Genomic DNA, 15,241 nt, shown 5'->3' on the forward strand with positions numbered 1-15,241 from the left:
TAGGGTTAATGAAAAATAAATGCCAGAACCGTGTTCCTGGTCATCCAATCTATAAAGTCGGGCACAATTTAACTGGTTTTAACAACATTTTAGAAGGTGGGATAGTCCCTTTAATTACGAGCGAGCGGTGTCTTATGGTTTTTTTAGATACCTATATGACTTTTTACTTTTGACTTTTTCTTATTTGACTTTTTTCCATTTGATTTTTATCATTTTGACTTTTTTGCCGTTTTTTCACTTTTTGTCTTTTGACTTTTCGCGTTTTTTGACTTTTTGCCATTTGACTTTTTGCTTTTGACTTTTTGCGTTTTTGACTTTTCGCCATTTTGACTTTTTGCCATTTGACTTTTTTGCTTTTGACTTTTTTCGTTTTTGACTTTTTGCCATTTTGACTTTTTGCCATTTGACTTTTTGTTTTTGGCTTTTTGCGTTTTTGACTTTTTGCCATTTTGACTTTTCGCCATTTGACTTTTTGCTTTTGACTTTTTGCGTTTTTGACTTTTCGCCATTTTGACTTTTTGCCATTTGACTTTTTGCATTTTTTACTTTTGGACGTTTTGACTTTTTGCCATTTGACTTTTTGTCTTTTGACTTTTATCCGTTTTGACTTTTATCCATTTGACTTTTTTCCATTTGACTTTTATCCATTTTGACTTTTTGCATTTGACTTTTTGTCTTTTGACATTTTGTCTTTTGACTTTTTGTCCTGGAATCCTAATCGATATCAGGCGACGCAGACATAAACATGCACCAGCTGGTTAACCGCAGTCCCGCCTGTTTGCTCGCTTTATTGTCAGAGCTTGATTAAAAAAAACAAAAACGAATTGCTGTCTTAGGCTACAGATCCAGTACTTCAGTGCCTCATATGTCTTTCATTAACCCGGCGGCCGCTGGGCCTCCGCGCCACCCGCCGGCCGCTGCACACTGGTCGGAAACGCCCTCACGAGAGGCCACGGGCGATTCCGGAGTTTCGGATTATTTTTTATATAGATCGATTTGAAATTGATCAAATTATTATACTTAGGCCAAAAAAACTAATCCGGGTGACCAAAAGTAGCTGTAATCAGTCCCCGAAGATGGGGTATCCCAGAACTCGGAAACTGACGCGGAGCAAGAGGTTTCTTGAGCCGGATATTCAGAGTCTTATTGCTGATAGACGCCAAATTGAAATCCCACATATTATGCATCAAAATGTTCGTTATGAAGTTGCCGACTGGCCAGTGCAAATTTTTTGGTATACCTTTTCCCTAACTAAGATGTACTATAGCTTTTTTATGAAGGCTCTCCTACAGTGATTCTGGAATATAACTGCAAAGTTTAGGTAAGGAAACAACAGGTAGTCCCATCTAGTTCCACTCTGATTTTTTGTGAGATGAAGTAGGATTTAAATTTACACCAGGGCAACATAAAAGCTAACTGCGCATATTTGCGCAAAATTTGCAGGAGCCGCTCTTCCTACCCAACTACCGCCCGCCCCGCCCCAGTTTCGGCTCGGCCGCCGCGCCCGGCTTACGCTGACCTGTGTGGCCTGCACGCATCCATGCGTAGTTGACTGGTCATTAAAAGCAGATGCGCTTGAGTTTATGAATTTTGTGAAAAGTGCGTTTTATGTATGCATTTATGTATGTATTGACATCAAAAGCCTTCCACGTATTGCGTGGCGATTACGGCTTGCATTTAGAGAGCCTTGCTATTGACAACCATCACTCGGCTGAAGAAAGTGGAAATTGAAACCTTCGTGAATATAAGACGCTGCAAATATAGGACACCTGTCACTAACGTCGGGTTACCTTGGGCCGTCTTTTTACATTAGATCACAATTCCGGTATTTAACCCTGGCCGGACCGATTGGTTTTCTACATTGACCGGGGAGGGTTGGTACAACTCCCTCGCCGTTTCGCCTCTAATTGAGCTAGAGCCTCGCGGAAAAAAACAAGCTTTTGTGCCGTTATAAGACGCAAAAATTAGGAACTACCCGATTTTAAGGTCTTAGGTCAGCCAGTGACCTCTTATGTCTGGTAAGTGCCACAAGGCACGGGCTCGGTTTTAGGTTAATTACTTTGCCAAAAATGGTCGCACTGCCGCGATTTTGGCATAATCGTGTTTGTCTAGCTCAGGCGCGTTGAATGCTTTACTTGGTGTTCGGGTGAAGTCTACTTAACTCTCGCCGGCACAGGCCATTTTGCGTCCTTCGACGGCACAAGGGGGGGGGGGGTTGGTACGACCCCCCCTCGCGTTTGGCCCGTGATCGAGCTAGAGCCTCGCGGAAAAAACGAGCGTGTTGCCCATCACGAGAGGAAGCCGATGATACCCAATTTTAAGGTCCTAGGTCAACGGGTGACCTTCCAGGTCAGGTCAATGACCCGAAAACCGGGGAAATCGGGACCTGTTAGAAAGTCGTAAATTGTGGCTGCTATGTGGTTTTCCGGGGTGCTGATCACGAATATCGTATTAGTTTTGATCAGAGATGATGTCTTTAAGCATTTAGACCAGGTCGGGCCAGGTCAGGTCAGGTCAACCGGTAGGGGTTGTGACGGGTATTCGTAATACGTGTCAACCGCCTCTGACAGCTTCGTAACATGTTACGAAGGCGCCAAAACTACTTCGTAAATGTTCAAATGGTTGCTAAATTAGAATTCAGCTCCAAAAACTAGCCTAGAAACATGTAAAACTCGAAAAAGTGAACCGAGGTCACCCGAGGTCACCAAAGGTCAATGACCTGACCTGACCTTCAGGTAGCCTTGACACCCATCCTTATGTATGGGAGCAACATCAAATCACATGTTTGAACGTTTGAAACCACGAAAAGCTTGCAAACGCGCGGCTAATGCGAGCCGACATACGCCGAATCGCGATTTCGGCCAAACATGGTCACGGAAAAGAGGTCACAGGTCAAAGGTCATTGGGGTCATGGCCATGAAATTTTTAGGGTAGGTGTAAAATTGATCAATGCGAGGGTATTGAAAGTTTCGTCGCGATCGGCCGCTTTTTACGCGAGTTATTCGCGAAAAACCTTAGGGGGGGGGGGTTGCATCACCCTCCTGTGCCGGCGAGGGTTAAGGTGTTAACCTCGGGTCAAGGTCAGGTCGGAGCCAATCAGGTCACGAAAATGGTTCAAGGAGGTCATATCGCATATCATTCGATTCGGCAGGTCTTCCTGAGTCCAATGGTTGCTTTCCCGACTATCTAGCTCCATCTGATCAGGAGTTATTGACGAAAAACTTACATGGTCTTAGTGACGTCATAAATGACGTCACGCAAAGTCAACAATGCTAAAGTCAAGCACTGGACCTTGCAAGGAGTGCATGAAACCATTCCCGGTGCCCGAATAGCAGCTCCCAATTTCCCTTGTTGACTTTAAGTGGTGCTAGATCCTGTATTATATTCAATTATGACGTCATAACTTAACAGATTCACGTCATATATTTAGTGCTTGACATCCAAATGATAGCTTACATATGACAGAGAAGGTATGCAAAGTTTTATGAAGTTTGCTTCACTGGTTGTGGAATAACAAGCAAAACACTTTTGCGGAAAGGCCGCTGGCCTCTCGCTGGAGCGTTTCCGACCAGTGTGCGCTGGGGGGGGGCATAAAGTTGCCCCCCCTTTACTTCTGCGACGATATCGTCGCAACGCGAAGAGATAGAGAAACGAAACTTTGCACACATCTTCCTGAATACCTAGCCGAGGTTGTGTCCAAATTTGGTGTCGATCCCATTTGAAATGACGTCACAGTGACGTCATAAGTGAAATTATAGATTTGCGACTCTCATATTCCTCACGATACATCACATATATGGGAACGAATATAAAGGGCCGATTATTGAAACAGAAACTAGATGGAAGTGTAGCAAGATGTTTTAGGATGACAGCAGGTGCTGTCTAGTTCATTTACAGTCGAGTTTCATGCTCAGCGTCATCAGAAACGGTCCATATCGGAAAACGACAAAACTTTATGACGTCACTGTGACGTCATCTTAGGTGCTACAACCACCAAACTTTCCTCAAACATTGCCTAGGTGTTCATTTGAAGCTATGCCAAGTTTCACGTGCGTAGCTCATCAGGTTTCGGAGGTATTTCACAAAACGTAAAGGGGGGGCAACTTTATGCCCCCCCCAGCGGCTCGTGGGTTAACCCTCGCACGACCAGGCCATTTCTCATAACACGAACGACCAGGGGGGGGGTTGTTACGACCCCCCCTGGCGTTTCGAAACGGAAGGTCGTAGAGCTTAGCGGAAAAAACCAACGGATTGCTCTCAACGAGATCTCGCGATTGGTGGTATATTTTTTGGTCCTAGGTCAACATTTGACCTACTTTTGACCGGTCAAAGGTCAAATTTTCGGAAAAATAGACTTTTTTCAACTTTCGGCGGCGATTGCGGCAAAACGGTGGGAGGTATCGACTTGAAACCTTCACTATCGTGTTCCTTGATCAATTCTCTATCGTTTGGTATGTATTTCGTTTCCCTAGCTCTAAAAATGGCGCGTTGGGAGCGCCGGAAGTCGGCAAGGTCACAGTCGGCGGCAGAAATTCGAAAAATCAAAATGTAAATTTTTGAAATCTGATTGTATTTTTGGATTTGGGAGGTCCATTTGCTCCCTATAGGAGCTAATATTGCTGCATATTCCCATTGAGGTGACAAGAATTAGCAAAATAGTGGTTCGGGCGCTTTTCAAAAATAGTACCGGACGCTGTTCCTCTTGTGACGTCATAGCTCCGTGACCTGACCTGACCCGGTCAAATTTCTTATACCATATGATAGCCAATACTTGCCCCAACATGCATGGGTAGTTTCATCACGATCCATCAACCGATGTCCGTACCACCGGCAGGAAACCTCGGGCGTTGGCACTCAGTTTGTGAAAATCCGGCCGGAGGCTGTACCTCTTATGACGTCATAGTGACATGACCCGATCAATTTTTTTTCGGCAAAAGATGCGCAAAGGTTGCCCCAGAGGGTATTGAAAATTTCAGCCCGCTACGACAAGCCGTTTAGCGTGCACTTCGAAAAAAACTCAGGGGGGGGGGGTTGATACACCCCCCCCTAGGCGTTCTAGGGTTAAATGATGAACAATTTAGTGGCGATGAGCATCATGCAAATTGATGAATAAGAACATTTACAATATACTCTTAGTTCATTCATGTAGGTAGGTACCTTTTCCATGGTTTTCATTTTCTTATTTCCGTGAGTGTCTGCATTTTTATGGCCGCATGCTTAAACGTCATGCACGGATCACTGGATTTATGTGAGTGCTTGCAGTTTTTGTGCCGTTTTTTTTGTGTAGCATGCATACAAATAATAATGCACTGTAGCTTGATAGCTGATAGCATTATGAATTGTCTTGTTTAAAAAGGCCGAGCCTTCTCGTCGTAGTCAGTGGGTCAACTCGGGTATATGTATTTCGACGAGCGTTCTGTGGTAGAGAACTGCATTGAATTGTTCTGTGAGGCGCAGTGCCGGTCTGGCCTGCCGTGAATGACTGAACGTGGTTCATCGTGACTCATTGTGACGCAGTGTAGCCCAAGTGACTCCCTAGTCCCTGTAGTCCGTAATCACTCCGTGCGGTCCAGCATGACTCCGTGTCGTCCTGCCATGAGTCCGTGACTCCGTGCGTCCGTCCGACAATGGCCCGGTGCGTCCCTGTGTGACTCGCGGCACGGCTCGGCCGGCGCTGCTCGCTCGGCCGCTGCGCGCACCGCCGCCTCCGTGGCCCGCTTTGTTCGCGACCCGTCTCACCTGCCGCCGGTGCGTGACGGTCGCGCCACGCACGTGCCCCGCGCCGCGTGACGCCGCGTGACGCCCCGTGACGCTCCGTGACGACGCGCCACCGACGGCCGCAGTCAGCGCGCTCGCCTGACGACGACTATGGACACCAAGACGAGCTGTGCGTGGTTTATAGTGCTCCTACAAGTGGCGCCGGTCCTAGCGGCTATGCGTTGATTCGCCTAGGGAAGGTCCTTTCTTCGGTAGGATTTAGAGAAGGCCTCGGCAGCGGTGCGGCAGTTCTGTTTGCTCGCCCTCCGTGACAGTCTGTCGGCAGGCCGGACGTCGGTGGGAGCAGGGAGGGGGAGAGAGGGAGGCTGTGACGCCTGACGGACCGAGCAGAGCGGCGGTGTCGCCAGCGTCGGCGGCAGGTGCGGGGAGAGGGAGGTGGAGAGAGAGTGAGGGTGGGATTGGAGGGAAGGGAAAAATAAGAGGAGAGGAGAGGAGAAAGGAGCAGAACAGAGCAGAACAGGTCAGAGAGACGGGAAGAGAGGGGGTGAACAGAGGCCAGACCAGAAAGAACACAGCAGAACAAAGCAGAACAGAGTACAGAGGAGAGAGATAGGATTGGCGAGAGGAGAGAGAGAGGAGGGGGTGGCTCGAAATGCCAGTCGAAATGGAGATTCCAGTGGGGGGGGGGGGCGCGGGATGGTAAGCGCACCTGAACCCAGCCGGGCTCTGTCGGAACTGGCGCTAATGATACCGCCGCTCGGCACGAAAGGTATGCACGGCGACACGGGGCGTCGGCGTACCTAGTTCCCTTGTTAACGAGTCGGTATGCGCCTCATACCGCGCCGGCCATCGGTGAGTCACGTGGCCGACATGTGACACGGCTCTCGCCTGCTGCCGTGTTGCTGTGGTTGGAGGGCCAGCCGCGACCTCGGAGGTATACGGTGGGCCACCGTCGAGCCCTTGGCCGACTACTGGGCTACTGCCGCGTGGTTTCAACCTAGATGCAGTCAGAAGCTAAAGGTTACAGGGTGGTACGAGTGCCTGTTACGCGTCTCACGCATCTTGCCTTGACTGCATACCCATACGCTGGGCGGACATCATTGATGTCTTCAAAAGAGTTGGATTGAATTGGCTGGACTTGCTGAATGGAGGACCGGAGTGATGCATGATGCAGCCTCTAGCGAAGGTTGAGGCTGATATATTCGTGACTACAGAATAAAGTAGCCGCTCAAAGAGAGCAGTCTCACAGGAAGAGAAAAAGATAGAGAGAGTGAGAAAGAGAGAGAGAGAGAGAGAGAGAGAGAGAGAGAGAGAGAGAGAGAGAGAGAGGGAAAGAGAGAGTCGCCTCCTGTGTGTAGGGACACGGGTCGTGAACCACGGAAAGGGGAGTGCCTGGTTGATTGGTCAGCTCAGGCCGAACGCACCGGTGATTCCGACTGTGGTGCGTATCACTGAGCTCAGGTCCGACCGAGTGAATGGCCACCGCACTATGTTTTAACTCTGGACCAAAACTGGCCAGGGCTCATAACTAAGAAACTATATTAGATACAGACGTGTTTTTGGGCTCAAACGAAACGCTGGAGACTAATGATCATTGAAGTGCAAAATGTGTCGGACCAGATGCTTATGTATTTGTTTATGACGTCACAAGTGTCACGAAACATATAACAATATTGTCATGTTCTAGCTATGAATGCACGAACATTTAGGTATCTGTAAATTTAGAGTAATCGCAAGTCTGAGTAAGGCCCATCGACGAGGCAAGTCAATTTTGAGGACATGACCTTGTTAATTAGCGTTGATGACCTCAGGTGACCTTGAATGCTCTTATAGGTAGGTATAGGACTTATTCACATAGGACCTACCTACAATCTTTATATTCATTTCAAAAACATTTTCAAACGTGTATTTTGATATCAACTTGATGTTAACCCGGTCTCCACTTTAGTAAGTCCAGAATCTTGTATGTTTTACGTCACATGACTCACGGGCGGATCCAGCTAATCCGTTTGGAGAGGGCAAAAGTTTCCGACCCATTCGGTGACCCCGACCCACCGTCGCGCCGGTGACTTTACAACGCTTCACTACGTCTGCAATCTGCATGTGTGCAGTTGAGGGAGTTCCATCTGTTATCAGCATACTGACCTAAATAATGAGCAGCGAGCGGTCAGCTCCATCCCTCAGAATGGTTGTGACCGAAAGACCTGCCTTTCGTCCAGATAGGCATCGACGCCGTATTATATTTCTCATCACCAAAAGCTTTGGGAGCGGCAAAAGGATAGTTTTGCCCACACGATTCAGCTATGGGGAGGGCAAATACCCACTATGCCCCTCACTGGATCCGCCATTGCATGACGTGTAATGGTAGAATGTATCCCAAAACTTCTTACCAATTCCTATTGTATGGTGCGTTATGTACCATCAACGTGCACGTAAAAGCACTTCATTGCCATACTAACTGACGCTTAATGCAGCAAACGGATACTTTTCATAAAGGTGGACAGCACTAATTATACCACCTACATTGGACGTATTAATACTGACTGAAGAGGCCGATGGTAACCCTGCCGAACGCAAACAGTGATGGACGATCAAAAGCCGATCATCGTGATCAGCGTTTCGTGCTGTGGCAGGTCTCATACAGTCACCTTTCAGTTAACAGTCCCATCGCAAACTGGGCACAATGAATATTTAATTGCGCTCCATCAGGTATTAAAATATGTTTATAAACTATCAAGCAAGCATGTGTAGCGACCATACAGCTCCAGAGCCCATCTATGAATTTGCTGCAATAGCCATGGAGTGGAAAGTTCCTGTTATACATAGACCAGGTACTATACATAATTAATTACACCGATAATGCTGTTGATATTAAAGAAATGTATATTTCACAGGAATGCTAGCAGTTTTTGAATGAACAACTGTCATTCACCGACATTGTCCGGTCTCTAGTTCCGGAGAACCTTTGTTTTCTTCTCGCGACACATGAAAATGCAACTGGCACGTGTCGTGGGGGGGGGGGGGTCGTGCCGTCAGCTGATTACGCCCCAGGGTACGGCAGGTCGCTCACAGGTCGGCGACCTTCCATGGGCCACCAACTCGTCACAACAGACGAGAGAATGAACGAGGAGTACTAGCATTTCCCTTAACGCACGCTAGGGCCCGTCCCATGGCTCAGCAGGAGCAGACATGACTCATTCAAAAAAGTGTTCACCCCCAACACCGGCGCACTCAGGCGCAGCTGAAATTTTGAGGACATGTAGACAACTCCTTGACCCACAGTGTGGTGGTAGTCTGAGACCGTACACTAGCGTACAATTTTTGTAGCTCTATAAGAACATTGACGTTTTTCAAAAAAGCGTGCCAATGTAAGGGCTGACGGAAATCAATAAATGTAACACCTGTGTGCATTACAATTGTATAAATTATGACTCATTATAAAGCCAAAAGTTCGCGCTATCGTTTGGTAGGGGAAGTTGGGGGAACGCCGAATACTTTTTTTCTGACGCCCGTAGCACGCAAGGTAGACAACATAAGCTATTCATGTTGGCGTCATTCGAGAGGCCAGTCTTTTGCCTCTCAAACATACCAGGCGCATTTGATGAATTCGCATACCGTTAAGCGCACAAACTAAAAATACCAAAGAAGTGACTTTTTCGGCATTGCCCCGGACTGCGGGGAAAGCCGAAAATGGGAGAAATGATATACGAGGAATGCCAAAATTTATGTTTTGTCATTTTATCTCAAACTTTACCCAGAATTCATCAAAGCTGACACGCGTTTTAAGAGCTTGAGGACGCTTGGTGCACACTGGAAGTTATAATTGTGTGATATAATAAGAAAAGGCCAGGTAAATCATTCCTTATAGGTAAGAGGCCGTTGTGTCGGTTAAAAGTGTAATATGTGTGACTAAAAATACGCGTTGCTATTCTACAGCAGTAAAGTCCACATAGCGTGCTTCAACGTGCGTAATTGCACGTTTTCGGCATTACCCCAGCCAGCCATACTTTCATTTGCAGGCCCATAACTTTTCAACGTGCTGTTTAAATTTCAAATAAGCAACACACTTCAGTAGGCGGAACTATGGTCATGAGTACCCAAATATAGGAACGTTCCCATTTTTGGGAACGGAGTTCCCAAATATGGGAACGGGCGTTCCCATTTATGACAACGGAAGGCAATTTTTCGGCCGTTCGCGCACTAAAACTCATTAGTGCATCACGTCTCAAAAAAGTGCATGCTAATTAACGTATCTACTAAATCTCCATAAAATTATCTTTAATCTGACCGTGGAACAAGGAAATTGACCGTGGAATGATATTTTTAATGATTTTTTTAAAATGACCGAATGGTGGAAATATGGGTTATACGACATTTAACATGCAATTTTAAGGAAAATGAAGCATTTTTTTAGTTTGAGGTCAAGTATAATAATTTTCGCCTGGTTATGAACTTTCATACTATCGACACCAGATGCTGACAAATGCAAGCGAAGACGCGGACGGTCCCGAGGTAATATTGTTGACTTTTGGTGTCGGGGCGGACGACCGCGTGGAATGCGAGTGAATTTACCGAACTACTGTTATAAACTCAGTTTAAGTGGTTGAAAATTATTCAGCTGTATTTTATCATCCCGGAAAGACATATTTTATTTGGATGCTAGCTGTTTAGAGTTGTTTTATAAGGAGCGTCATGAGCGTGGTTTTTGTCTTCCGTGTTTCTAAGCGTGATCGTTTTGGGGGAACTTCTCTTATATAGGTCGCTCTGTGTGGCTTATTTATAATTTTTATGCTGATTTCGATCATTCCTCGTGCCCATCCTACCAGGCCTTTTGCCACTTACACTCATCAAGAAAGGAAAAAACTAGATTTTCATTGGGACTAGGTGTTTTGAGGGTGTAACATATTCAGCGTTCCCATTTTTGGATACTTCCTTGTGCTCGTCAACTATCGGTGATAAACAGACAGGTGCTTGACATGTCTCCACCCTCGGCGCGGACGGTGGATATAGGTATGGAAGACCTTGTTGAACATCGCTGAGCGTTGTGAATTACGTATTCTTGCAGAGGGGGGCGTGCCCGCTGCGAGGTCGACGGGAATAAAAGCGCAGAAGACCGAGCGAAACATGCGACGGTCTTGCCGGAAAGGTCATCTGATAATTGTTGCGTTAACAATAATTTGCGGCGTTGGACGTGATGCTTGTTAGTGAAAAGAGCCCCTGAAAGACGTCGGTGAAATCGTTCCCAATTTTGGGTACGCCGTTCCCATAAGAAGGAACGCTTGCAGCGCCAGTGTACGAGAGCGTTCCCAAATTTGGGCTCGCGGCCCGGATGATGATCTGATTTAGAAATAGGGGAACGATTTGAAACTACGATGGGCCTTACAATAGCAAACTCTTTCCCAACAATATTGAGACAAATATCAGGCGGTCCACGATCGTTTTATATTTTTTGGACGTCATTTACCGGTTCTTTTTCTTGTTTTAAATAATGCCTACATGGCGTTCCCATATTTGGGTTTATCGTTCCCAAACATGGGAACGAAAATGCGTTCCCGAAAATGGGTACGCTTGACCATAGTTCCGCCTACTGACTTATGCAAAGACATGCTGAAGATTACTTGACCGAATTGGCCAGACAAACGGTAGCATAATAAGTAAGAAATGCAGCTTCAAAGGCGCATGTAGTACAAGAGAAACGTACCTTGAAAACGCTCTTGGCGCCCTCACACCCGAAGTATTTCGAATGACGACTCGTAACAAACATGCGATAATTGTAGTCACTTAAGCTTCAGAGCATCACTGACAGGTGGCATCCATGTCGAACGGTTTTCGAAATATCTCGAATTTCGGCTTTGCCCCAACTCCGGCATTGCCCCAACTTCCCCTACCCAAATTATATAGTTTTGTCAATCCAAAGCTCGAAGATGTTGACGTGAAGTAAGGCGACTGTTTCTGCGTTTGTTCGCCGAAGTTTAGCTTTTGAGAGTTGTCTGACTTTGTTGTACATTTTCAACGTTTTCAAAATTAAAGAGAATACAAATTTCCGTCGTTAAAGATGCTCTGATCATTTTTGAACACGATAGTGGCCAAATGAAAACGTTTAAAAATAGTCGATATTTCGCGTCCTGGCCAGTTTTTGGCCAGAGTTAAAACACAGTGCACCGTCACCGGCGCAATACGGCGAGCTCCTGGAAGTGAGACACGCTCCCTTAGCGGCCCCGCCCGCCGCCTGGGGCGCTGTGCGGGATCTGGTCATTGACCACTGACCATTCACTGTCAGCTGTCCGTAACACCGCTCACTCCTCTCACTCCTCTCACTCCTCTCACTCCTCTCACTCCGCTCACTTCTCTCACTCCTCTCACTCCTCTCACTAGCCGCTCCGCCTCACTGACTCGACCGATACGCCCACTCACCTCACGAGTTACTGCAGTTCCCCTCCATCTGAGCAATCGGCTCACTATAAACATCGCTGCGACTAACGATAGTCAAAAACGATGATAATTCAGTTCTCTAAATCGATGCTCCTCACCGGCTAAGGATCATCGTATGGATTGCGGTTTTATCCAAGGCCAGAATGATAAATAGCGGTTTTGAAGCAGTTATCAAGACTTCCCTTGTTGAAAAGAATAGCTTGCGTGAATCATTGCCTTCCTTAGCCTTTTAAGATCCATCGGCTTAAAAATGACTCAAAATCTAAGACCAACCATTCATTCGTAAATAAATTAACTCATCTTACCCATTCATTCCTAAATGAATCACATCGTCGTGAGAAATAAAACACAGCATAATATTCCACCTGGAACTTCTAAATCCGACCCATGGCATGCGTCCTCAAACCATTCCCCTGGCCGTCTACGATTCTCTCAGCTCCACCATTTCCTTCAGACGTTATGCTGGCACACACCCCGGGCCTCGCCGGTGGCCGGTCGGGTTTTGACGCCCTCGGCCGGTCGGGTTTTGACGCCCTCGGCCGCGGTGCCTTGCGCCATCGAGCCGCTCTAGTCGCGCGACAAACTGCGCGCACTATCATGGCCAGTGAAGGCGGTGACGGCCGTCACGGCCGTGACGGGCTGACGTCAGCGGTACCTGGCGCGTGCTGCGGAGGCCGGCCGTGACGCCGGCGGCGCTGATAGCGTGACGCTATCGCCGCGCCAGACAGAGCGCGCCGCGCGGCCGCGCCAGTCTGCGGCAGCGGCCAGTGGAGACAGCGCGAACTGCTGCTTCTCGTGGAGGGAGTGAACAGAGGGACGGCAATGAGTGTTGAAGTTGACAGAGAGGATCATCTGTGTTAGATAGGCCAAAGACGGAGGGGCGCTGCTGTGCGCCAGGGCTGTGTGCGGCAAGGGTTGCCCTGAGGGAACCCCTGTGTTCTGGGGTTGTGGACAGCGAAGGCCGACCTAAAGGGGCCATTTTGTGCTGAATTTGTGCTGTGCTACTACAGCAGCTGGGTCAAACATGGACCTGGTCAGCGACTGCGTCCTGCTGCGAGGCGTGTCTCCTATGATAGACGAGCAGCACCGTCTGACGGAGCGGCGGGCCACCTGGTACGTGCCCATGTACGAGATGTCCGGCGAGTCTCCGCCGCCGCCGGAGCCGCCGCCACGGGCCCGGGATACTGAGGACCTGGCCGTGGACCGTCCGGCCGCCACCCACCGGAGTCCGCTGCAGCGACTGGCCAGTTTCCGCAGCGAGGCGCGCGTGGCCGTGGTGCGCCGCGGCCGATCGCTGGAGGACCTCGCCCGCCGCGTGCAGCGCCGCCTGCGGGCCCGCTCGTTGGTCCGCGACCTGACCTCGGAGCCGGCGCCCAGCGCTGGCGAGGTGTCGGAGCGGGGCCGATACCGACCCCTGCCGGACGCCTCAGTGTTTGTTGACCCGGCCGAGATGGTCACTCGTCTGCCGCTGGCCGCCGCCGGGCTGCCGCTGCATATCGAGGGCCCGCCGCTGGGCGCCTCCCCGGTACCAGCGCCGCGAGCCAGTCTGCGTGGCAAGGCGAGCATCGCCAGCCAGAGCTCGTGTGACTCATCAGAGACGTGTGAGCCGCCGGAGATGTGCGTGCCTCCGGAGATGTGCGTGCCGCCAGAGATGTGCGTGCCGCCGGAGATGTGCGTGCCGCCGGAGGTTTGCGAGCCGCCAGAGGTGGAGAGCGTGCGCAGCGCCGACAGTGGGGTGTACTCGGAGTCTGAGAGCTGTAACTCCCCTCCCCGTCCCCCGCCGCGCCCCTCCAAACGGCGCCGCCGAAAACGCGAGCGCTACGAGGTGTGTCTGGGCTACCGGTGCTACCAGCTGGAGGCGGATCACTGTACCATCACTGTCTACTCGTTGCAGAAAAACAAGACGGCGTTGAGGGAGCTGCTGCAGACGCCGGCGTCGACCACTTCGCTGGGCTCTGACAGAGGTGAGTTGCACGTCACTGTGCTGCTGAAACTTGTCCCCGCGCTCCTGTCTTGTGAGTACACACCGCCACAACTCTAACACACTATCATGAAAATGATACGTGCACTCAGTGGTGTTAATAATGCTTCATGCCCTTCGCATGACATTGACATTGTCCAGGATGACTGTCGCAGTTACATCCGGGTTTAATGAGTATTTAATATGAATGGCGAAATGGCAGCTACCGTGAAGTCAGGAGCCATATGCAAACAAAGGGCTATGTGACGTGCGGGATTCATGAGGTGATATACGCCTTTATGCAAACATTGCTTGAACTATGAATCCGGAAAGCAATACTTTCTGTGCAGCTTCGACGAAACGAGTGTCTTATAGCCGGACATAGAACGACCCTGGCTTATACTGTTGACAGCCACAGAGGCTGCAGGGGACATCCCCTTTCGTGAGCCATTAATGCGTTGGTGGTACGGAGCCTATCGGTGGTTCCGCCACGTCACAGGTATAGGTAGCCTTCTTTGTGCCTATCAGTGTCCTCAGCAGTGTGTATCACTTGTTTATTTTTCCGCTGGCCCCCAGTGCGATCAGTATCCCCAATACCCATGAGGTGTAAATCCTCATCCTGCATTTATCAGCTCAACAACCGCCCTATCAGCATCCCCACCGTTATACATCCGTGTTGATTTGTCTGATAACGCTCAGCCCTATCGGTGTGCCTACCACTGTATCTCTTTCCATTACTTATCCAATAACTATCACTCTTATCAGTGTCCTCGCGCCAGTGTATATCCCGTGTTTACTTACCCGTTAACGCTCACCCCATCAGTATCCCCACCGGGCGCATCTTCTGTCCTCCGACCGGCTCCCGAGACGGCCGGAGTATTCTCCCCACACCCGTTCACCCTCCCCAGACGGATCCACCTGTAATTATCGCCTCCGTGTAATTATCCCGCGCGTATCCGCGGTGACTGTCACCTGGGCGCCGGTGATTACGGCGCCAGAGAGGACGACGGGCGCTCGCTCGCGCTCGCTCGCGCCAATTGCCGGGCATGGTGCGCAGCCTGGCCGGCCGGACGGCCTGTTGACGGTACCTACCTCGTGGCTGGGTATTGACCGAGAGACTACCGGGCGCGG

General features: G+C 49.2%; 1 protein-coding gene across 2 annotated transcripts in view; it reads left to right on the forward strand.

Moving 5' to 3' along the window:
- The window catches only part of LOC122391880 (rap guanine nucleotide exchange factor 4-like), a 75,633-nt gene that overhangs the window by 11,286 nt on the left and 49,106 nt on the right, over window positions 1-15,241 (forward strand). The window contains exon 3 of one of the 2 annotated variants that reach the window (XM_043386193.1): window positions 14,045-14,114. In XM_043386193.1, coding sequence (XP_043242128.1) covers window positions 14,045-14,114 — 70 coding nt within the window. Of the gene's footprint in view, window positions 1-13,205; window positions 14,115-15,241 lie in introns of those variants that run through there. The other variant, XM_043386192.1, reaches the window with a different exon arrangement.

The sequence above is a fragment of the Amphibalanus amphitrite genome, unplaced genomic scaffold (genome assembly GCF_019059575.1).
Source record: "Amphibalanus amphitrite isolate SeventyFive unplaced genomic scaffold, NRLGWU_Aamphi_draft 000459F_arrow, whole genome shotgun sequence".
Classification (NCBI taxonomy): Eukaryota; Metazoa; Arthropoda; class Thecostraca; order Balanomorpha; family Balanidae; genus Amphibalanus; species Amphibalanus amphitrite.